This window comes from Ooceraea biroi, chromosome 6 (genome assembly GCF_003672135.1).
Source record: "Ooceraea biroi isolate clonal line C1 chromosome 6, Obir_v5.4, whole genome shotgun sequence".
NCBI lineage: Eukaryota > Metazoa > Arthropoda > Insecta > Hymenoptera > Formicidae > Ooceraea > Ooceraea biroi.
This window is the reverse complement of record NC_039511.1, coordinates 6,644,507-6,671,241: the sequence shown is the minus strand read 5'-3', so window position 1 is coordinate 6,671,241 and position 26,735 is coordinate 6,644,507. Positions and strand designations below refer to the sequence as shown.

Genomic DNA, 26,735 nt, shown 5'->3' with positions numbered 1-26,735 from the left:
TACATTCTCTGCGCCTCTGTAGAGCTTCTTCCGCTTTCACCGTAAATAAGAAGCATTTCTATTCTTTCCTCTTTTGTATAATCAGTCATATTTAAACTCTGATATCGAGAAGCTCAGGAAATGAACTGAACTGCGAAAGCATTTCATGATCATAAATATTTACATACACATACACACACGCACACAATACATGTATGGAATTATTTCAATCTTACATTCCATTGAATTCCAGAACATGAGAGTGTTTACCGATGAATCAATGTTCACTAACCATGGACAAGTAAATAGAAGAAATATGAACTACTGGACCGTCGAAAATCTAAGGTGGCTTCGATAAGTAGAACGTCCATGGAGCCTTAGAAAATGTATTGAAGTCGGAGGACATTATTTCGAACACCTCCTTAAATAAATTTTTGTGTTGAAGAGCATAAAGTTTGATTTTTCTGTTTCCCACGTTCAAGATCATTAAAGGTCATGTTGTCATAGGTCGCTGAACTCCTCTCGATGTTGGCTATAAAATTGCGCAAAAAAAATATGTAGTTCCATTTAAAAAAATTATCTTGACCTTTGAATCTCCGAAAAAAATAGCCTTGAAAAAATTGTTGTTCTGTCATCATGATAGCCCCTTCGAACGGTGCAACTTTTTCCTTAGACATTTTTTCGTATCATCAAAAACAAGTGAAATATCTAAGATGATCGATTTAAGTGGACCACCCTGTATACAGGGTCCGGCAAAAGTATGGAAACTCCTAAATTTTATAAAGACTATGCATTTTAGAGAAAATTGCTTCAGACAAAAGTTGTATGGTTTCAAATAGCGCATTACACAGCAATATCAGTATAACCTTGAAGAGTGTTGTCAAGGTCACATGAAGGTTATCTTTAATGTCTTAAATGGAAATCCCTATTTTTTATTGCATAGTCTTATTGCATAGTCTTGTAGCTTATCTCGAGAGCTTTCCAAAACACTATAATATAGCTTTTTTCATGAAGTACTTTTCGAGTTATGGAGCTTGAAAATTACGGTATCGTGGGTTTGATCGTTTTATGCGCTGTACATACGTCAACACTTTTGTGTCTAGATCGAGTGTATACATTAAGTGTTGACGTGTGTACAGCGCTTGAGACCGTGTTGCTAAAGGAAATTGCAGTGTCAATTGTTTCTGCAATTCACGTATGGACACGTCCAAACGAGTATTGCATGGCGCTCTAGTGTATTTCCAATCAGATGGAAATTTTAGCGAGTGTCGCGATAATGTCGAAGTTTGACTGGACGAAAGTAAAAATAAAACTTTTAATTTCCCTTTTGGAAGGGCTCCCGCACCTACGAGACGTCTCGCAACTTTTGTTTAAAGCAATTTTCTCTAAAATGCATAGTCTTTGTAAAATTTAGGGGTTTCCATACTTTTGCCGGACCCTGTATACAGGGTGTCCCAGAGCAAGTGCGACAGCCGTTAATGAGAGATTCTTGAGAGTATTTGGAGACGAATTTTTTAATACCAAAATATTGAGACTACAATAGTTTTTAAATGAGAAGCGTTTAAAGTTGACTAATCGTATCGTCTAAAATTCGCGCGCTCAGGCACGGTACATTGCACAGTAGTGACAGGCTCTACGTGCCCTGAGTCTGGATCATATGCGATATTACAATATCAATTTTTGATACTTTTTTCATTCATTTATACGCTGATAATGAATGTATTGAACATTCTATTCATTCATTCCAACATTCCAACATTTTATAATAAGATCTTAAAACTTTAATCTGTCGGTAAAAAGCAACGTGCATCGAACTGTCAAAGCTATCACATGAAGCTATCACAAGTCAGCCGAGTGACGTTGCTTATAGATTACAGATTCTGTATCACGCATATCATGTAATAATCTTAAAAATGTATATTTATAATAAAAAGTTCTGTTTCTACATTTTGTATAATTAGTAGATCAACTTATTTATTTTAGAAAAGACAAAAATAATATCTTATGATGTGAGTGAAATAGAAATCTATAATCTATAAGCAATGTCACTCTGCTGACATGTGATAGCTTCATGTGATAGCTTTGACAGTTCGATGCACGTTGCTTTTTAATGACAGATTACATTTTTAAGATCTTATTATAAAATGTTTGAATGTTAGAATGAATGAATAGAATGTTCAATACATTATCAATATATTATTTATTATCGACGTATAAATAAATGGAAAGAAGTATCAGAAATTGATATTGTAATATTGCATATGATCCAGACTCAGGGCACTTAGAGCCTGTCACTACTGTGCAATGTACCGTGCCTGAGCGCGCGAATTTTAGACGATACGATTAGTCAACTTTAAACGCTTCTCATTTAAAAACTATTGTAATCTCAATATTTTGGTATTAGAAAATTCGTCTCCAAATACTCTCAAGAATCTCTTATTAACGGCTGTCGCACTTGCTCTGAGACATCCTGTATAATAAGTAATATAAATGAAAATTTAAAAACGTATAAAATATACAAATACAAAAATACCAAAAAATGGTATATTTATTACAAATAAAAATGTATATTAAATATATAGGGTGTCCCATTTTATATTTGTCAGTCAAATATTTCGTCGATATGACGTCGTTTCAGGGAAAAATGTTTCAAACAAAAGTTGTATGGCTTCGAGGGGACAAGATGATGATATTATCACTTTAATTTTAGATGGCGCCACTTTAGAGATTTTATCATGGCGGCCATTTTTTTAAATGGAAGTCGCTTTTTTTCTCAAAATTGAAGTTGTAGCTGATAATGAGATGAATACAATAGTTTTTCGTTTTTTGCAATTGGATCATTTTTCAGTGAGTTACAGCGTTCCAAAGTATAATATTTTATAATTTAAATAAAAAGCTTCCATCCCCATACAGTGTGCGTATTTTGTGACTCCAAACCACCTTCTACCTGTGTGTGTGTGTGTACGCGCGCGCGCGCGCGTGTGTCTGCGTGTATGTTGTTCCCATCCGTTATCCTGTCCTGGACTGAGCTCAGACTGATTGACACGCATTTTGCCGTGCTTATCATTACTAGGATGAACGACGTGCACGTGACGAGGCTTTCATCAAGCTTTGGAGTGTTTGATTTACGTGAATCCCCTTACCTCTCACGATTCGGAGTGCTTGATTAGCTTGGTTCCCTTTGCCTCTCACGATTGTTTATAAACATATTACAAAAGATGTTCAAAGTTTCCATTTTCTTGAACACATAAATTCTTTGCTCACAACGGCTAACAGTTTCTAGTGATACGGCCCGTGGTATGTTTGTACAAGTAGTTTCGATTCTCTGAATCATGTCTTCTCGAGTTGTGATTGACATTTAAAAAATGTCGTGTACGAGCGCCAACCCACAACTCGAGAAGATATGATTCAGAGAATTGAAACTGCTTGTACAGGGTGATTATCAAACAGAATCAGTCCAGGACAGGATAACGGATGGGAACAACATACACGCAGACACGCGCGCACGTACACATTTTTCTCTGAAACGACGTCATATCGAAATATTTGACTGACAAATATAAAATGGGACACCCTGTATATTTAATATACATTTTTATTTGTAATAAAATTCATCATGCCTGAATAACTGCTAAACTGTTAGACATAGCTCACACAAGTCATAAATATTTCTTATGCAAAATTCGATAATCTTTTCAAATATGCAATAAAAAATACTAGTTTCCATTTAAAAAACCAAAGTTGACCTTCATATCGAAAAATGACCTAGGTAAAGCACAAGGTCACCACCTTTTGACCCCCTTGGAACCCTACAAATTTCATCTAAAACATTTTGTTCTATCGGACTCGGTTTTCGACATATTCAACTAGACTGTTTAAAATGGCTCACCCTGTATGTATAGAAGCAAAAGAAATAACATTTATGAACATATTTACGTTAGAAACATTAAAAGAAAAACATAGTATCCTCGCCACCTCATTCTTGATTATTTTCTACTTCGGCAGGGAGCGAGTTTTATTATCGAATGTGACAATTGTATTTGTCACATTCACAAATAAAGTTATTACAAATCTGGTAATAATGTACCTCATTTTGTTTCCTAACTACTGTAATAAATAGGATTTATAAAACCTATTTGTCAACACATATGTAATGAGCAACTCACAAATCTTCTATAATTTAAGCCGCTACAATACCCTTCAATATTTTCCAATCTTCTTAATGATTTGTTTGAACCGTTTATTGTTTGAATAATTTAAAACAATGCATTTTGCAAATTTGACTTCACATTCACAATTAGCGATCGAAAAAACTATATTGTGCATTAAATTTTGTTTCTTATGTATTTTGATTATACTTATTGATGATAGGAGAGTGATAATTGGAGCGGTATTAACTACCCTTAAAACCGCTTATGAGCACAAATGAAAAAACATGGGTCAAATATTTTTCGTAGTTCTACATTTGTGCCAAATTTGAAAAAAATCGGGTGTATCACTTGGGTAGATTTACTTGTCAGAATAATGACCTTGATGACATATTAAAACATTATTAATCCCTCTAAAAAACCTTACAAAGGTAAAAGAATACGCCAAGTACATAAAAAAGCAAAACCAAATATGATGAAATTCATTGTTAACTAGCCAAGTACCTAGAAGCAATTCAGTTTGAGGATTTGTAATTTGAAATAATACTTGGCGTGCCCGGGTCGCATTGGACATGCATGCTTCTAAATTTGTACTGCCTTGAGTATTTTCACTAATGACTCGTAAATCTTTGTATTTGGTAATATTAAAACAAATACGTTTACAGTTTTGCACATTAGCGGAGTGATTATAAATATGTAATGAAAGTATATAAATCTCCCTTTTCATTACTCACTCAATACAAATAATTTACACATACAGTTGTTACGTCCTGACGACTCCAAGGTTCCTCGCTTCCATAGGAAAAATATTAAATTTAGAAATAAGAAAAAGTAACAAGTAAGAATTAGTCCCCTCTAACGGAAAGAACGACCGAACGAGCGCAGGGGCCAAGTGGATAGGCATTATGCAAATCACAAGGCTCACGGTTTTCCAACCCCAGCTGTGCTCGGCTGGAACACTCGATAGGCAATAAACAACCGGAGTTAGTAGCAAAAAATCACTTAGCGAAGACCGCTCCCGATCTGGGAAAGCGGAGCGACACTTGGGAAACGTGACCGCTGACGGCCATAAAGTAATCCACCGAATTTAAATACTGAGAAATCTGCCATACATGGGGAGATGCAAACTAAAGATACGACGCAAATGGACTAAAGAAAACGCGAGCATGGATTGCAATATGGTAAATGGAGGGGTCTTCACAAGTGCCGCACTTTAACTTTCAAGAACAAAATCATAAATCCATCGGATACCAGCTGCAATTCGGGAAAAACAAGCGCTCCAATAGAAACGAATTTGTTTTACTTTTCTTTTCTTCTGGGAAACGAATAACCCCCACCTACACTCTTTTAGCCCTATATAAAGGGAACAATTTGGTCAGAGGCTCTCTTCAATCTTTAGCCAGCCTGCAATTCACATCGTTACTGTTACGTTCCCGTGATCGGGACATCGGACTTAAATATTAGAGTCAGTGTTGGACTCCACCCGAGCGATTCTGGTTTGGTGGGCTCCATTGCCTGACTCATTAACGATCAACTCCATCCGAGAAGCGATACAAGAAAAGTAAGCCTAAATTCCATATGAACTTCATTTTTACTCCCCTCCGACCGCTTCCTGGTTTCTTTTCGTAATTCTCAATCAAAATCTATTCCGTTCTTATTATGTATCAATATTCATAATACTCGAAATTATAATTGCGCTATTTATAAGAAATAAAATCATGAAAGAATTTGTAGTCCAAATTCTAAATTATAGTCAATCGTATCAGTAGCAATTCATTAATTTCATTTATGTAACCATTAGACAGAATATATCAGAGGTAATGTTTTAAAAGACAAAACCAAATTTCATTTATTTTCAACTACCCTCGTTTCACTTCCTTTCCTTGACAGATCGTACAGGTCTTATTCTTGGTAATAGGGATTCAATTCCCTTACCTGAAAAGGACCATCGAGTCGACCGTCTCGAATAATAGGGTAAAATCGACTTTGGTCGTTGACCCGAAAATCGAGTGATCGTTTCGAAAATAGGGTAAAATCGACTTTGGTCGTTGACTCGAAAATCGAGGGACCGTTTCGAATAATAGGGTAAAATTGACTTTGGTCGTTGACCCGAAAATCGAAGCGTATCAGTCGGCTCGAACACACGAGGTACTGTGGTTGTGTGCCTACGTACCTCGAGAGGCGTCTGGTTGCGCCCTTCCTCGAGCTCACGGAGCTCTGGACGTAACACAGTTTACACAAAGTATAGGTAGGACGTACGTTTTAATGCGACCCGGGCACACCAAGTATTATTTCAAATTACAAATCCTCAAACTGAATTGCTTCTAGCTACTTGGCTAGTTAACAATGGATTTCATCATATTTGGGTTTGCTTTTTTATGTACTTGGCGTATTCTTTTACTTTTGTAAGGTTTTTTAGAGGGATCTCATTACTTTTTGTAAAAATTTTTTATATTTCATTAATTTTTAATATTTTTATAGAAAAGTACATAAAAATCAAAAATAAGGTATCGAACAATGAGAGTCACTGCATAAACATCGAGCGTTACCAAGTTCAGTGCATAGACGTCAAGCGCTAACGTATAGCTCAGTGCCGGGATTTACTTGCACATTTCGGGCCGATTTCGTTGTCACCTCCCACTGTTCCCCTCTTGCCGCGCGTATCTTGGCGACGAGGTGCCGAACGCTAATAAACAAGATGAGTGCTCCTACATCTCAGGAGCGTCCCGCGTACTAAAGCCTTTTAAGGCCCTAAACAATGTCAAATAGCTAATAAAAACATTTCTTTCTGGAATAACTTTAAATTAATAATTAAAAATTTTTGTTACTATTAATAATAATAATATTATATAGTATATATATTTTTTGTTATTATTAATAAATATATTCTTTAATATTTCCGTGATAATACATAATGTTAAATTTGAAATGTGAAGTTTGTGCACTATATTTATAATAAAATTACATAATAATTCATTTACTTTCATACATATAATTATTATGTAATTATGATTAGATCAGTAGTTTTCACGTCACTCATGAAGTACTATTGCTGATGCGTTTTGCTGTATTCTTCGAAGAGAATCTGGCAAGAAGGATAGAAATGAAGAATATTTTTCTCTAAATGGTTTTTATATAATAGTAATTTTTTACGAAATGAATCAATGTGACTAATTAATTGACATATTGTCTGGTTGGTCTTTTGCAGCTTTAGATTTAAAACATTTAAATGACTCGTCAAATCGGTGATAAGAGCAAGTTCACAAAGAAACTCTGTATCTTCTGAGAAGAGATTTAAATTTCTCACGTTATATAAACCGCGCATTTGATATGGTATTGTCTCGATTCTTATTTGTTTTCCAACGAATAACTGTGATTGTTGCTGTACGGGCAGTCTGTTTTGTGAATCGAGAGTGATACACGATACAGAGAGCTTACAAAATTAGTTAAACTTTCACGATCTTTTCCTGTAGGATGGCCAATGAACAAAGGTATGAACAACATTTTGATATGGGAGAATAGTTTTTTTGCGCTTATTAATAATCGGACGGTTTGTCTTTTATGCGGTTATCGACCTGTTGTTGTAAAAAAATTTGTCATTGAGAGACATTATAAAAATAAACATTTCAAGGAATATTCAAATTATATAGATCAGGAGAAATGTAATTTAATTGAAGGTTTGAAATTAGTATATCAGGAAGGTTCGAGTTTTAATGGTACTGATGCTACATCTTCGGTAAAAGCTGTTATTGCATCGTATGCAATTTCGCTTCTTATTGCCAAACATTCTAGGCCGTTTATGGAAGGTGATTTTATAAAGGAATGTCTCATCGAGGCAGTAAAATCATTTGGCAATTCATTAACTCTTGCTGAAGCTGCTAGCATTCCTTTAAATAAAAAAACGGTAGCATCAAGAATTGTGCATATTGCTTTTTCAATAGAAGAAAAATTAAAATATTTATTAGCAAGTTGTAGTTATTTTTCATTGTATTTAGATGAAAGCACCGATAATCGACATGTGAGTCAACTGAGTATTTTTACTCGAATCGTACAAAACGATTTTTCATATGTCGAGGAGCTATTAGATTTTGTTCCATTGCATAGCACAACAACAGGTCTTGATATTTTTAAAGGTGTTGAACAAACTCTTCACAAATTTAATATCGATTTTGCAAAATGTTCAGCCATAGTAACAGATGGCGCAAAAGCGATGGTAGGTACAAAAACTGGTTTCTTTGGTCAAATAAAGCAGCGAGGTTTTAAATTCCCCATTATTCACTGTATCATTCATCAGGAAGCATTATGTGGGAAAGCTATAAAGTTGAGTACTGCCATGAAAACTGTTACTAAAATCATCAATTCAATAAAAGGCGGTCACAAGTTTCTTTCTCATCGGAAATTTCAACACTTTCTCGAAGAACATAATGCAATTTATACAGATGTACCTCTACATTGTGAAGTCCGATGGCTCAGTGCTGCGAAATGTTTAGAGAAATTCTTTGCGATAAGAAAAGAGATCGTCCTTTTCTTGCAAGAAATGTCTATTGCAATAGATGACGATATTAAGTACTTCCAAGATACAGAATTCCTTTGTGAACTTGCTTTTATCACCGGTTTGACGAGTCATTTAAATGTTTTAAATCTAAAGTTGCAAAAGACCAACCAGACAATATGTCAATTAGTTAGTTATATTGATTCATTTCGTAGAAAATTACTGTTATTTAAAAACAATCTAGAAAAAGATATTCTTCATTTCTATCCTTCTTGCCAGATTCTCTTCGAAGAAGACGGCATAAATTGCAATTTAAAAAAATATATTTTCTTAATCGATTCATTAATAAATCAGTTCGATAGGCGTTTTGCCGATTTCGAGAATCTTAGAAAGGACTTGATTCTTTTTGAAAATCCTCTCACTGTGGAAATCGAAGCACAAAGTTTAGAATTTCAAGAGGAACTTTGTGATTTACAAAATGATCTTTCTCTTAAAACGCGCTCAGAAAAAGGAACAGAATTTTTTAAAATTTTGGATATATCAAAATATCCTAATTTAAAAACTTTAGGTCTTCGGATTTTTTCTATGTTAGGATCCACATATTTGTGTGAATGCTCCTTTTCCAAAATGAAATTTATTAAGACCGATAAACGTTCTTCCTTGAGCGACACATCATTAACTTCATTAATGCGAACTAGTTCTTCTAATATTCCTATAGATATCCCATCTCTTGTAGAATCATGTAAACGGCCTAGAAAATCGAATTAATATTTGTCATTGTTCCTCTCATTTCCGCTTTTTCGTTCAATAATAAACCTTTTCATATTATTCTTCTATTAGTGGAGTAGGCCTACTGGGGAAACCACTCTAAAACAACGTGTCAGCAGTAGTACTTCATGAGTGACGTGGAAACTACTGATCTAATCATAATTACATAATAATTATATGTGTGAAAGTAAATGAATTATTATGTAATTTTATTATAAATATAGTGCACAAACTTCACATTTCAAATTTAACATTATGTATTATCACGGAAATATTAAAGAATATATTTATTAATAATAACAAAAAATATATATACTATATAATATTATTATTATTAATAGTAACAAAAATTTTTAATTATTAATTTAAAGTTATTCCAGAAAGAAATGTTTTTATTAGCTATTTGACATTGTTTAGGGCCTTAAAAGGCTTTAGTACGCGGGACGCTCCTGAGATGTAGGAGCACTCATCTTGTTTATTAGCGTTCGGCACCTCGTCGCCAAGATACGCGCGGCAAGAGGGGAACAGTGGGAGGTGACAACGAAATCGGCCCGAAATGTGCAAGTAAATCCCGGCACTGGTATAGCTTATCCGGAATTTACATCATTTGACAGGTCACATAAACTTGTGATTAAAATATCTCAGGAACTAAAGCCGTAATAAAAAATCTAACGGCACTTTTATAATATAATATGAGTGCACGCTTTCGAACGCGATCAATTAGAATTAAATTGGTGCAGGCAATCCTGAGATATTGCAATCGTTATGTTAAAACTGTGACGTTTCGGTTTTCATAGAATTCAGACCACTCACGTACATATGTTCGCACATACACATTCAAAGCGATTTTGTACTTTTTTTTCGTTGCATCACATCGACGACGACGACGACGACGAAGTTGCACCACGTTGCCGTATGATGTTGCAGCATATCGACGTGGTGTACAGTCGTCGTCGTCGTCGTTGTCGTCGTCGTCGTCGTCGTCGTGCAACGTCGTCGTCGAATAAATTAAATCGTGCATGTATGAACGCGTGTGTGAACGCAAGTTTGAGGGACAAAATCGCTTTGCATGTGTTTGTGCGAGCATACGTACGTGAGTGGTCTGAATTCTATGAAAACCGAAACGTCACAGTTTTAACATAACGATTGCAATATCTCAGGATTGCCTGCACCAATTTAATTCTAATTGATCGCGTTCGAAAGCGTGCACTCATATTATATTATAAAAGTGCCGTTAGATTTTTTATTACGGCTTTAGTTCCTGAGATATTTTAATCACAAGTTTATGTGACCTGTCAAATGATGTAAATTCCGGATAAGCTACTTGGTAGCGCCTCGACGATGTCACGCCAATGCTATATCAAGCGGCTATTTATTTTTTATGTACTTGGCGTCGCGACGCTACCGCGTCGCTTGAAATCGGAGATGGCTACCTTATTACATAATTACCAAAAATAGTTTTAATAACACAACAAAACAGCCCACAAATATTCCAGGCTATCTTGGACATATTATGAATGATCTTGAAGACATTTCATGGTGTTGTTACAAAATTTTATATATGTTTTTCTCAAAATCATATTTTCCAATTTACCATCCATGATATCTCAAGAACAGTTTCAGATCGACTGCAAACTTTGCCGATATGTAAACTGCAATATGTAGACTTTCTTTTATCTGTATAGATAAATTTTTAACGAATCACGGTGTTTGTATAAACACCGTGATTCGTTAAAAATATATTTTTTTGCATTTTTTTAAATCCAGGAGTAAAACAATAATTCAAATTTTTTTCAAGATGTTGCCCTTTTATTATTTCTATGTTTTTAATAATAATTTTAATACATACAGTATATACAGGGTGTCCCAGACCTACCGTATAAACAGTTAATGGTGGATTCCTGAGTTCATTTAGAGATGAAACTCCTAATGCTAAAATGTCGGGGCTACTATAGTTTTTAAACAGGAAAGGTTTAAAGTTCACCAATCAGCTTGTCAGAATTCGCGAGCTCAAGGACATAGCATATCAAAAGAGTCCTCCACATCGCTTCACTCAACTCGATAGAAACATTAACTCTCGAAATTATTATTTCTTTATTTCTGTTCACTGTTCGCAAGACAGACGAATATCGGAATGATAATAGTTTCTAAATTGTCATACAGAAACGCGATGTGCGTCGAACTTTCAGAGCATTCGTGCGAAGCGTGCAACGAATAAATGACGTTTTTCACGTGATGAGAGAAAATCAATACGATCGATGTGAAGTATAATTTTCTGCATAAAATGTCGATAAAGAAAAAATTGATAAGAAAAGAAAATATTAACATATTTGGCATTATTAATTTATTTAAAGGAACAATTAACCGGCGATCATTGTTTATTGAAAAGTTATTAACAAAAATAATATTTTAATGGTTTTGAACGAATTTTCAGCTGTCCATGCCAAGCAAGAACTTAACTTCAGAACTTGACTTTGACATACACTTAGGGTGATGATCTTGATAATATTTAAAAAATTATTACAATCCGGGGTGGCGATAGTTTTCTAGATATTTACCAAATACATTTTTATTAACGTGTTTTATACACAATGTTATTTTATGTAATTGTTATTTTAAAAATAACAATCATGAATATCATTATTTTCGAATTTTTTTATTATCATGTCATGCATAATAATATGAAATGTAGAAAACCAATTCTCAAATATATTGGGTCATTAAGTATGAAACTTTACAAATGTAAAAGCGCCATCTTTAACATTTGTTATCTCAAATTTGGCGCCAGACGTCAGTATCAGGTTAGGTTAATGTGATAGATGTATGTTCGCTCTTCAAATGTCATATTTGTTTGTTCAAATATCTTCATTAGTTTTATTGGTGGATTCTTTTTTATAGAACTATGGAAAAGTCCAAAATTCGTGTGATTTATGAATATGAGTTCCGCCGTGGAACCACAGTGTCGGAGACAGCTTGTAATATCAACGCTGTATTTGGTGAAGGTTCAACTACTAAAGCAACGGTGGGCAATTGGTTCAAAAACTTCAGAGATGGAGATTTCAGCCTCGCTAATGAGCCACGTGGAAGACCAAAGACGAAGGTGGATAATGATCACTTGAGAGCCGTAGTAGAGTCCGATCCATCTCAAGGTACACGTGAATTGGCATCGATATTCAATGTTTCCATACCCACCATATTGGTTCATTTAGCTGCAATTGGTAAGATAAAGAAGTTGGACAAATGGGTCCCGCACGAATTGACCGATGCGCAGTAGGCGCAACGTCTAGAGGCTTCACTTTCTTTGCTTTCCCGTCACAAAAATGAATCTTTTTTTAATCGAATTGTGACCTGCGATGAAAAGTGGATACTCTACGACAATCGTAAACGCTCACATCAGTGGTTGAACGCTGATGAACCACCGAGACATCACGCGAAACCCAACATTACACAGAAGAAGCTTATGGTGACTGTTTGGTGGTCCAGGTCAGGTGTTATCTACTACAACTTTATGAAACCTGGTACATCGATAACGGCTGAAGTATATTGCAAGCAACTGGACGAAATGATGCAACAACTTGCTATTAAACAACCGAAATTGGTCAATCGGTCAATGCCAATCCTGTTGCATGATAATGCTCGACCGCACACTGCACGACCGACCGTGGCAAAGCTACAGGAGTTGGAATTAGAAACTCTCCGTCATCCACCATATTCACCAGATCTATCACCTACCGACTATCACTTCTTCCGGAATTTGAACAACTTGTTGGTGGGAAAATTCTTCAATTCTCAACAGATAGTCGAAACAGCCTTCCGCGACTTCATCGATTCCCGTACTCCTGGCTTCTATAGTAGAGGCATAGACCAACTACCACTAAAATGGCAGAAGTGTGTAGATAACATGGGCGCATACTTCGATTGAAAATAAATCATGTCCATGTGCCAAAAAATGCAAAAGTTTATGTTCTATTTGTAAAGTTTCATACTTAATGACCGAATACTTCAAATATAATGTAATAACCATTAATAAGTATCAATTGCGAGAAACTTTCTGTTTAAGAAAAAAAGCCATAAAAAATTACTTATTTTCTGCCGTTTTAAATATTAAGAGAAAAAATATTTACACTTATCATGAGTACTCTATTATAAATTTCTAATTAAAACTACTTTTGTATCTTTCTTTATCTTTATTCTTAAATATACATAGCGTCAAAACAATATGTCTTCCCTTAAGTTTTAGTGAATTGTAGTGAAAAATGACTGACGACTAAATTTTTTTGAATATTATTTAGAGTAATGAGTTTGATAATATCAACGTGAAAATCATTGGACTTGGATGTTTGTTTGTAAAGGTTTAACGAAAAATATAATTTAAAATTAATCAAATTGCGCAACACAAATAACAGAATAAAACAAGTTTTTTAGAAGCCATCGTTTTTAAAAAAACATTATAAATCGAGTTAAATAAGCTTATTAACGAATGAAACACAAGAAGTTACAAAACATAAAAAATTTAATAGAAATGTAGTCAATAAATCCTTCAAAATTTGCCAGTAATAATATATTGAAATAAGATTTATTAATGACCAAGCTGGCAATACAAATGTAAAGGGCACGACGTTTCGGCCGACGGTTTCGGTCCTTCTCAAGTGCAAACAAAATATGAAGTGTCAAATTCTACAATCAAATGAACAAAAATAGTTTCAATATAAGACTAAAACATATAATTAAAAATAGTATGATCAACACTCACTTCCAGAGTGAAACACTTCATGAACAATTAAACCACTACTAGTACAAAATCATGGAGAGACAAGAATCGAACCAGTCATCTCATGTGGACACGCGTATGAAGGAACACAAAGCTAATATTAGTAAGAATAATGATAATCTTTCTGTTGTCAGTAGACATAGATTGGATCATTATCACGAATTTAACTGGAATGATAGTAAAATATTACATCATGAAAAGCATTTACGCAAGAGAGAAATAGCCGAAATGTTTTTCATAAAGCTTCATGTTTGTTCGGTAAACTCACAAAAGGACACTGAAAATTTGCCAAATATTTATGATTCTATTTTGATGAGCACTTGATACATGTACTAGCGACCCTGTTATTTTCGACCCTGTAACGTTCACAATATGATCGTCCTCTGAGATGACTGGTTCGATTCTTGTCTCTCCATGATTTTGTACTAGTAGTGGTTTAATTGTTCATGAAGTGTTTAATTCTGGAAGTGAGTGTTGATCATACTATTTTTAATTATATGTTTTAGTCTTATATTGAAACTATTTTTGTTCATTTGATTGTAGAATTTGACACTTCATATTTTGTTTGCACTTGAGAAGGACCGAAACCGTCGGCCGAAACGTCGTGCCCTTTATATTTGTATTGCCAGCTTGGTCATTAATAAATCTTATTTCAATTAATAGAAATGTGTTTGTCTTTCTCCATTAACGAAACTCGTAGATGTATATTGTTAGTCAAAAAGTTTGGTTCGATTTTTGCGTCAAATTTTACTTTATTGCATTCAGTAAAAATTATTTAGCAATTTTTGCGCGATTTCTTCAGTAGGAATTCTCGAATTTGAAATAATTACATTGTTGATTAAATCATCATATATTTTCATTGAACGTTCAGAACATGGCTTGTCCTCTCCTAGGTTAAAATCACCGTGTCTAAAACTCGCAAACCATTTTCTAACTGTTTTAGTACTCACTGCATATACTTATTAAATACGATAGCAGCAGAAACATTTACATCATCTCTAAACTTAAATAACATAATATGATACAAATGCACTTTATCAATGCTTATTTTCAATTAATAAATACAGTATGTAAACACAATGCACTAATATCAGATGCAAATAACAGCAGAAAATGTAGAGGAAAGGCGCCGAAACTGACATAGACCTCCTAAAGAGACATACTCCTATTTCAGAAAGTAAATGTTATACTTTATTAAAACTAATATCACCAAGATCTATTTAGTTAGTTAATGTATTAAGAACTCATAGTTTATATATTTCTTGTTTGTTTATATGTTAAATGTGCTTATATCGAGTTCGTGAAGTTCGAAAGTTTGTTTTTTCCTATAAGTTCTTTGACAAATTGCGTAGTTTAAACAACGGTAGTTATCTTTTTTTATAATATCAAGTTCTTCTACATGCTTGTAGCTTTCTAAAAATATTTTATTTTTATTTTGATCTTTATTACTTTTTTTACGGTACGACTTCAAAGATTTAGAATTTAAATGTGAGAGTAAACCTACACATACTCTATGCGATACATGCACCACTCTGCGATCAACATAACTTAATTTCGATCTTTGACAGAATACATAATGTTTGACATGAATTTGTATTTTTGTTATTACATATGTGTTTTGTATATTATTACATAAATACTATTGAAATATTAAATTTTTAACGAATTAGAAATGAAGCGACCAAACTGGCAAGAAACTTTTTTATTCACAAACTATGTTTCGACCATAGGGGTTGTGGTCCTTATCAAGTGACGATGTTACAAACTAGAAATAATAGTAGATGTTAAACAATAAACTTACATACAAAAATTCACGCAAAACTTACAATAACATAAGAACTGAACTTTACAATATGAACATCCTAGGAGAGAGGACGTGTTACAAAGCACGTCTAGGGGTGTGTTCGGGGAGACGCTATTAGTGCTATGTAGCGCTGAAAATCTATAGTATACGTGACATGACTATAGAGTTTTAGCGCTGATAGTGAGCTCCCTGAACACAGCCTAGATCGAACAACTAGAAATGTCACAATAGCAAGTCCGCAAACACGAAGCAAACGTCGATAAATACAAGTCAAGGGTGAAAAACATTGTCAATGTCAGATAAGACTGTCATATACGGAGTTCACAATTTTAGTATCATTCTGTAAATTAATTGTGTTGTCAAACATTTTTATAAAAAACATTTCAGCAATTTGTCTCTTATGCCAATGCTTTTCTTTGTGCAACACAATCGGATTTGACCAATCAAAATCATGATTGCCAGAAAGATGATGTTCAGTCACTACGGAATAGTTTTTCGAACTTCCATTAATGTTGCTTCTATGCTCACCAATTCTAGTTTCAAGCCGTCTTTTAGTTTGTCCATTGCGTTACAAATGTATATAGGATGTTGCGTTTTTTGAGCTTGCGGGACAAATTTGACTTGCCTCTAAACCAAAAGGCTAAACGGAATCGCCAATTGTTTACTTTAGATCCTATTCTAAAAGAGGCGTGTTAACTTCCTGAAGTTCTTTTTTATCGAATAGTTGAGGCCTCTTTTCCGCGACGCTAATTGGTTATCTCGATTTGCGTTGTGCGTTATGTTCAGTTTAGATTACCATCGCGCGGCTGTCTTCGCGTGGAGGTTAACAATTTGGTAGAGTGTGATAATTGTGCATATAATAAATAACGTTTTTATTATTCGAAAACATTATTAATATTGAAAAATAAAATAGCGCGCGCCTGTCTTGCTGGTGTTATTAAAAATTGTGAAAGCAACAGTTACTATGTAGAAGGGTACTGCAAGATACTCGGAATCGCGTTGCATGATCTTTGAACAGATTTTTACGAAGTACGGGTCGCCTTAATTTTGTGGATAAACATATCCTTAGTGAGTTCTACAAATGTAGGACGTTTTTGTCTAATAATCCTGACTTGTTTGTCACTAAAGCAGATAAGGGACAGATAATTATGAATAAGCAAGAATATATAAGACAGATGATTGAATTGCTTAGTGACCAGACAACATACAAAAGGTTAAAGAAGGATCCTATTAAACAGATCACCAATAAAATAAATAATTTAGTGAGGGTATGGAGAGACAATGATTTAATTGATGAGGTCACCTACAAGGCATTGAATTGTGCAAATGGTAATACTCCGCATTGGTACGGTTTACCTAAAATACGCAGAGAAGGTTATCCTTTGCGGAACATTGTCTCTACCATAGGAAGTTCTCTTTATGGAGTGGCTAGTTTTCTACACAACATCCTACAGAAAACGATTTCACAACCTAAATCTTTTGTAGAGGATAGTTGGTCCTTTGTATCCTCAATTGTTAACAAACAAATAAGATCTAGCGAAATAATGGTTTCTTTGGATGTGTCGTCGTTGTTCACGAACATTCCTAGTGAGTTGGTAATGAGTGGCATTGAGAGGAGATGGAGTGATATCTCTTGTGGAACTAAGCTGATTGTTAGTTTAGGACAATTTTTGCATGCTATCGACTTAATTCTTGGTTCTATAAGTTTTACATTTAATGGACAATCATATGAGCAGATTTTTGGCAGTCCCATGGGATCTACTCTATCTCCAATCTTAGCTAATATTGTTATGGAAGATTTGGAAACACACTGTTTGTCATTGTTAGAATTTGATGTTCCGTGGTTTTGTAGGTACGTGGATGACACATTTGCGATTCTGCCTAAAGCGAAACTCTCCGAAGTGATTAATGTCTTCAATAATTATCACTCACGGTTATCTTTCACGTATGAGTTAGAGAAGAATACTTTAAATTTTTTAAATACGACAATACACAGAGAAAATGGAATACTTTCAACTAATTGGTATCGGAAACTGACCTTTTCCGGTCGTTATATTAATTTCTTCTCGAATCACCCTCTCAAATATAAAATTAATACTATTGTGAATTTAGTTGACCATGCTATTCTATTGTCAAGCATGTGTTTCTACAATGCAAATATTAAAATAGTAGAAGATATATTGCTTAATAATTGTTTCCCATTAAGTCTAATTAAAACAATAATTGGAAAGCGTGTTAACCCACTGTGGCCACGCCTTCGATCTACTCGACCGACACTAAAATTTCTGACTGTTGACCGGTCGGAGAAGCAAGATACTCAGAGCACTTATTTAAAATAACTTTATTCAACGGGCTGAACTACTGGACCGTTACAATGCGAGACCGTTTTCAATATCGTGTGACTTGTTCCACGTATTGATCCGAAGTGTCCGAATCTCTTCGACGAATTCGCGGTGTTGTCCTTAGAGGCGATTAGAATATTCGAGGGACCAATCAACTATCGACAGCCGGCTGTTTTTCGGGCAGACCGCCGTTGCCTGTACATAAGAAGTGATTACGGAGACTAAGGCGAGCAATGGCCTTGAGTCAGCCGATACACTTCTCACTAGCGTTCTGATAGCCGCGATCAGGACGAAAGCATAATTTTGAATTATTATTGGCCTTCTCGAACACCCACTTAATACACGTATTAATGGCGGAGACTTCCCTTAAGAAAGATAAAAAACAATTTATCACTTATTATATATAATTTATACCTTACTGTAAGCCTTATAGTGACGAGATCCCATACAGCACAGAAGCTTGCACCAACATTGCAGCAACGTTGCAACGTTGCAAATTGCAATGCAACAGTACAAAGACATTGCAGAGATATATATCCGCAAAATACCAGCACACTTGTAGCAACATGACATTAATATTTCGGAAACATTGCACAATCAAAATTTGTAATTACAATTATAATTAATTACTATTAATTATAATTCATTTTATTAAAACATTGGAGTCTTCCTATCCTAACGAGATTCGTTCAAATCTATTCGATCAATGATGTGTGATGACCAGAATCTGAGCTCGGTAATATGCGCATGCGGTATTTGTCTCTTTCGACTATCTAAAGAACATGGTGGTTGTACGACGCGATCATCATTCTAAAAGAAAGTAGTTACGTAAAAGAAAAAGGTAAGTACTTTTTTATAATATTATGTCTAATTATAACACTTGTGTGCTGTTAAAATCTTGTATCTATTAATTATAATAGAGAATCACTCTATTTGCCTATCTCACGGTTTATATCACTATAACTTCAAAATTATGGAAATTCATTAGAAAACTGCATATTAATAGTTGTAATATTTTTAATAACTTTTTCTGTTATAGAAGCTGTTCGTTAAATACACAATCATGCCACTGATGCAGAAATTGCTGAATGCATTTCCAAGTGGCTTGCTCAAGCTCCGGTTAGGATTGAGAGATCAAAGTGTGTCATTTTACATATAATTCTATACATACTTGCAGTATGTATATTTTTATGTAATTTTATGCTAATATATGAATTTTAATTCCTATTTTATTTTTACAGGCAACATAAAAACAAAAACGAAGAAGATTCAATTATTTAATTAAAGGAAAAATATTTGAACATATAATTAAAGGAAAAATAATATGGTAAATATATACAATAATGGACCCAGCCCCGATGACCTTGATCGTGACATATATTATAGAAGTCACCCTCCTGAGTGACCTTCAAAAGGTTTTAGTCGTCGCTCGTTGTTTATTAAAAAGTTATTAACAAAAAAATTTAATGATTTCGCACGAACTTTTAGCTGTCCACGTGAAGCAAGAACATGATATTGACATATATTACAAAGGTAACCGTCCCGAATAACCCGCACTAGGTTTTAGTCGTCGATCGTTGTTTATGAAAAAGTTATTAACAAAAGAAATTTCGAAAATATAGTAGTTATTTTAAATATTGAAAGATATAAACGACGAATATGTATATGAACGAAGAAAGGAAAGTCATTTAAAGCAGTGAATTGTTAATATATATTGGGTCGTCCGGAAAGTTCGTGCCGATTTTGAAGGAAAATTCAAAGGCAACATTTTTTTATGTCGATAAATATGTATTGACTTATATATGCACCGTTTTGTTTCACAACTTTTGTCCATCTTTCACGCAACTGGAAGATTCCATTCTCCCAGAACTTCTTAGGTTTCTCGGCGAAAAACTCCTCAAGGTGGTTTTTTATGTCGATCAAAGAGTTGAAGTTCTTGCCGCTAAGAGAATTTTGCACAGACCTAAATAAGTGAAAGTCTGAAGGTGCAGTGTCTGGTGAATACGGTGGGTGAGGTAGCACATCCCAGCCAAACTCCAACAATCTTTGTCGGGTAGTCAAAGAAACATGAGGTCTGGCATTGTCCTGATGGAACACGACGCCCTTCCTATTAGCTAATTCTGGACGTTTTTCCTGAATCGCTGTCTTTAATTCGTCCAGTTGCGAGCAGTACTTATTTGCATTTATCGTTTGGTTGTGTGGTAGGAGCTCATAATATAGGATTCCTTTCCAATCCCACCAGACACAGAGCATGACTTTTTTGGATGAAGGCCGGCTTTCGGAGTGGTTAATGCTGGTTCATTTCGCTTACCCCAGGATCTTTTTCGTTCTACATTGTTGTAAATGATCCATTTTTCGTCACCCGTCACTAATTGCTTCAAAAATGGTACGTTTTCGTTGCGCTTGTACAGCGAGTCGCAGATGGAAATGCGATCCATTAAATTTTTTCGGCCAAATTATGCGGAATCCATACATCATAGCGACTTACGTAACCAAGCTTCACTACATGATCGTGGACAGTGGTTTTCGATATTTTCAGTATCTCTGCTAATTCGCGTGTCGTGTAGCGCGGGTTATTCTCGATCAGTGTCTTGATTTGGTCATCATCAGTAGTAGAGGGTCTGCCCGAGCGTTCTTGGTCTTTAAGGTTAAAATCACCAGCTCTAAACTTAGCGAACCACTTACGTACGGTTCTTTCAACTAAAGCGCCTTCTCCGTAAACAGAACATATCGAATTTGTTGCTTGTGAGGCATTTTTGCCTTTCCGGTAATAGAAAAGCATCAAGTGTCTAAAATGTTCTTTGTTTCTTCCATCTTCAAAAGAGTACAAAACTGAACGAAAAATAGAAAACATTTAAAGATCTGAATTGTTTAACTATTAATATGTTTAATCATTAATACAGAATTTCACATTATTAAAATAACCACAAATAAATAGTTAAATACAAAGTATTCTTCACTTTAACCAAAAGCACAAACAGTTAAATACAAAGTATTCTCTGCTTTAACTTAACCTAACCTAACCTAACCTGGTTAGGTTATATTTTCCGAAACTGGAACCCCGGACACATACGTTCGTTTTCAGCCCGCTTCGCGGGAACGCGGGGGGCAGGGCTTTGACCCTCCCCCCGCCGGGACCAGTGTAACAGATTTTACGGTGCAGATTTTGATCACCTGATACACGCCACGGATCCCGGCAGGGGGGAGGGGCAAAGCCCTTTCCCTGCCCTCCCGCAAAGCGGGCTGAAAACGAGCGTATGTGTCCGGGGTTCCAGTTTCGGAAAATATAACCTAACCCAAACCTATTTCTGATTTAAAGCTAAAATTCCATCAAATATACTCTTTCGTAAACGTATATGGTATCGTAAAATTATGCTTTATTTATTAAACATTTTTGTTAATAACTTTTTAACAAACAACGAGCGAAGGGTGAAACCTAGTGCGGGTTATTCAGGAAGGTGACCTTTGTAATATATGTCAAATTCAAGTCCTTGCTTCGCATGGACAGCTGAAAATTCGTACACAATTATTAAACTTTTTTTGTTAATAACTTTTTAATAAACAACGAGCGACGGCTAAAACCTCTTGAAGGTCACTCAGGGAGGTGACCTCTACAATATATGTCAAGGTCAAGGTCATTGAGGCTGGGTCCGTTATTGTATATATTTACCAAAATGTTTATTTCATTTTTTATTACTATTGTCATATTACATATAAGTGTCTATTTATGTTAATAAATAAAAATATTGAAGTTATATAAATACAAATATTTAAAGTATATACCCAGCAAACACGGGTATATAACTGTTACATTACCGTAATAAAACGGAATGTAACACGCAATATTACATAGATGTACTAGGTTATATACACGTTAGTAGTAATTTCCTACTCAAACATGTTACAATTATATAACGTGAATATAATAGGTATGTAACATGTTATATATTCTTAACAAAGTTAGCGAATAATTATATAACATATATAATCGTGATATACATTATGTAATTGTTATATTACTGTTATATTTTTTGTAATTGAATAGTAACTGTAGAATAAAAATATATATTTTATACATACTAATCCCAGAAAAGGTCTTTGCATTAATTCTAAGCGAGAACAAACTATTTCATTTGCTTTCGCTCGAAATTAATTCAAAGACCTTTTCTGGAATTAGTATGTATAAAATATACAAGTTAATACAGTAACATATACAATAACAATCACGCTATAGTTATATTATAATGACGCAGTTTTTCCAGAGGAAAGGGAAAAATATAAATATTTAATCATTATATTTTACACTCTAAACATATACATATAAAATATACATAGCATGTTGTTGCGTGTTATGGAAGCGTTCTCTTTATCCAAGGTAATCTTTTCTAACAGTAACATTAATATTAAAAGTATTCAAAAGTATTATATTATAAAGAAAACTAAATATTTGTACATATAATTTTACCAGTATTCTTTAACTTATTGCAGTTAATCTATGCATATGTAAAATAGTAGTAGATGCAAAAGTCGCATTGCAAGAATGCAACGCCGAGTTATTTCCACTTCTACGGAGCATTTAGAAATACTTAATTTCATTATCAATCTTTAGAGTTTTGTACATTTGATAATGATAAGCATTTCTAAATGTTCCGTAGAAGTGAAGACGACCCGGTATTGTATTCTTGCAATGTGACTTTTGCATACATAACTTACTACACCATTTTACATATGCATAGATTAACTGCAATAAGTTAAAGGATACTAGTAAAAATATATGCACAAATATTTAGTTTTTATAATAATACTTATTTTTAATCAATGTTAGAAATTAAGGATTACCTTGGATAAAGAGAGCACTTCCATACCACGCAACAACACGTTGACACGATGAAAGAACCAGCAAGAACTGAAAAGAACGCAAGGATGCCAACGACGAAAAGAGGAAACATTTTAAATATATATATGTTATATTCATGTTATAATATATATAATATAAAATGAATATAACATCTCTATATAACACGTTGTATAACATCAAAGTAATAATAATATAGCATTTGTAATATCACGTGTTATATTCAATTTATATTGCTGTTATATCAAGAGACACGGTAGTGTCTCGCGCCAAGTATATGCGCAGCGAAACCGCACCGTGACACTATTAAGCGAAGTGACGCTTTCGCAGACACTCAGATTATTAGATTTCAATAACCGCTGAACGGATGAACTTCTAAGTAGGCTCAATGGATAGCTTGGGGTCGAATTATATAATAAAAGTGTTCTTATTTGTCTTGTACGTGCCCTACAAGCGGAGATATGGCGATGCAAAGTCTAAAATTGGAAAATTTCATTTAAGAAACGTCGTCTTCGTCATCATCATCGTCATTTGTACAGTCCGTTCTTTTTCGTCGAGATGGCAGCAGCTCCGTTTATACCGACCGGCGGAGATGCTGTTGGTATATCCGTGTGACTCACACATAACGATCATATGTAGAGGCTCTACATTAGAATTGAGATATCGCGAATTTGATTGCGCTGACTTTTTGACAATCGTTTGTAGTTTCGTTTTGTTTGTAGTTGAACTGTTCAAAAAGTATTAATTAACATTTGTTTAAATGAAAAGTAGCTACCTTTGCCATTTGTTAAGATATCGCGAATCCGCTTGCGCTGTCTTTTTAAAAGTCGTTTCTAGTTGTTTCGTTTGTAGTTGAATTGTCAAAAGTTATTAACATTTGTATAAATAAAAAATAGCTAACTTTGCCATTTGTTAAGATATCGCGAATCTGCTTGCGCTGTCTTTTTCAGAATCGTTTCTAGTTGTTTGGTTTATAGTTGAACTTTTAACAGATATTACCATTTGTTTAAATAAAAAATAACTAACTTTGCCATTTGTTAAGATATCGCGAATCCGCTTGCGCTATCATTTTCAGAATCGTTTCTAGTTGTTTCGTTTATAGTTGAACTTTTAAAAGTTATTAACATTTGGTTGAATAAAAAATAGCTAACTTTGCCATTTGTTAAGATATCGATATAATTAAAAAATTAAAATAGTAAAATATTTAGAATATTTATTATAAAGCTTATAATTGAAAATATTCACTCTTAATTCACTCTTCGTCTCTTTTTTATGTGCCCTTTATGAAAACAAGGGTGCAATCGAGCCTAAATTTTAAGTTTTATGCCTTAAAATCTCATTGTAAATTATTGTTACAAAAGAACGCTATCGCAAAGTGAAAGATGTTCCATGGGCATTGTCAAAAGTAATTGCTTCAAGAGAATTGTCAAAATCAAATATCACGGCAAAATATTGCTTGGGGTTTACATGGTTTACAAAATACAGATAATGTTTCGTGTTATGCAAATCCTCATATAATATAAAAAAGAATACTTCACACTACAAAATGTGTGAAATCATAACAAAATTACCTTTTTAAAAAAAGCGCCAAGTATACACGCCCGAAGTTCTTTCAAAAAAGAATTCTACAAAACTGATATCTTTCAAACTCGAAGTTCCTTCAAAAAAGAACTCTACAAAACTAATGATATTAACAAATCATTTTGCTGATAATAAATGTTATTAATGCCGTTAATAAAAAGAAAAGAATAACATACTTCACACTACACAATGTGTGAAATCATAACAAAATTACCTTTTTAAAAAAGGTATAAAAAAAGCGCCAAGTATTAAGTTGGTGCAAATGAAATAGCCGTTTTTCTTATTTTAAACTTCTCACCTTTGTAGTTCACCTTTCTTCCGCGCCGATAGCGCTGTATGTATACTATATCAAAAGTACATTTCCCGCGCGTGAATTTGTATACATAATCTGACTTTTTTAGTAGGATAGTGGTTGTTGAAATTCATGTTTATGTCAAGATGGAAAATAAGGAAATTCGAATAATTTCTTTGTACGAGTTCAAACTCGGTCATAGTGCGGCCCTGGCAACGCGAAATATTAATACGGCTTTCGGCGAAGGTTCCGCGAATGAAAGAAGAACGAGGCGTTGGTTTGAAAAGTTTCGATCTGGAGACACAAACCTTGACAATTTGCCTCGTGGACATGCACCTTTCGTCATTGATGACACTATTTTAAAGGACATGATCGAAGTGGATCCGACATTAACAGTTCGAGAGGTTGCAGAAAGGCTCAATGTTCATCACTCAACTGTCGTCAGACATTTACAAAGGCTGGGAAAAGTGAAGAAGTTGGATAAATGGGTTCCCCATGAATTGACGGAGAGAGACAAAATAAGACGTTTAGAAACCTGCATTTCTTTGCTTTCCCGGCATAATAATGATGGAATATTGCACAGAATTGTGACGTGCGATGAAAAATGGATATTATATAATAACCGTCGACGATCTGCACAGTGGCTGAATGTGAATGAGCCTCCAAAACGTATGCCAAAGCCGAACCTTCATCCCAAAAAGATTATGGTTTCAGTATGGTGGTCAAGTAAGGGAATCGTGCATTATTCATTTAACAAACAAGGTGAGGCTATAAACGCTGATAAATACTGTCAGGAAATTGACGTTATGTATGCAAACCTGTGCGCTCAACAGCCGGCATTGGTCAATAGACATGGTGTATTGTTACTTCACGATAATGCTAGGCCACACGTTGTAAAAAAGACCATAAAAAAATTATCCGAGTTAAACATCGAAGTTCTCCCTCATCCTCCTTATTCTCCAGATATTTCACCGACTGATTATCATTTGTTCAAACATTTGGATGGGTTTCTAACTGGAAAAGTTTTCCAAGAAGAAAAGCGTGTAAAAGATGCATTCCATGAGTTCATCGGCTCTCGTTTTTCAGATTTTTTTAAACATGGTATTGATACACTTGTATCACATTGGAACAAATGCATTGAAATAGATGAAGACTATTTTGATTAATATAGTAAGTGTTAAGTTTGTCAAATAAAGCTTTAAAGTTCAAATTCAAAAACGGCCATTTCATTTGCACCAACCTAATATAAGCGCCCGCAGTTCTTTCAAACCCGAAATTCTTTCAAAAAAGAACTCTACAAAACTAATGATATCTTTCAAACCCAAAGTTCTTTCAAAAAAGAACTCTACAAAACGAATGATATTAACAAATTGCGCCAACTACAATAGGTATTTATGCAAACCAGAAAATCTATTACTTTAGTTGGGTATTTGTGCAAACCAGAAAATCTATTACTTTTTATTATTACTCTTTGGCCGATATTCATTGTTGATTCTTATTTAAAACCATATTAAGTACAATTATAAGATATTTGAAACCAATCACACAGCCGTATTAGCATCTTAAGACATTACTTCAGATCGCGTCTGGAATAAGAGCGGACTATGAATACTGGCCTTTGATATTAAAGTGATATATCCAGTTAATAATATATGATTCTGTAATGACAGTTTTGAGCACATATTGTTTTACATTACATTCAA

The 26,735-nt window shown here is 34.3% G+C and overlaps 2 protein-coding genes across 5 annotated transcripts in view; one reads left to right on the top strand and one right to left on the bottom strand.

Annotated features, from left to right (window-relative positions):
• Positions 1–26,735, bottom strand: part of LOC105276776 (ammonium transporter Rh type B) — a 352,615-nt gene that overhangs the window by 321,905 nt on the left and 3,975 nt on the right. The gene's annotated exons all lie outside the window — the stretch shown is intronic.
• On the top strand, positions 24,977–26,198 carry LOC113562072 (histone-lysine N-methyltransferase SETMAR-like). The gene has a single exon (XM_026970184.1). It carries the CDS (start codon positions 25,179–25,181, stop codon positions 26,196–26,198), a length of 1,020 nt encoding a protein of 339 aa, XP_026825985.1. The 5' UTR covers positions 24,977–25,178.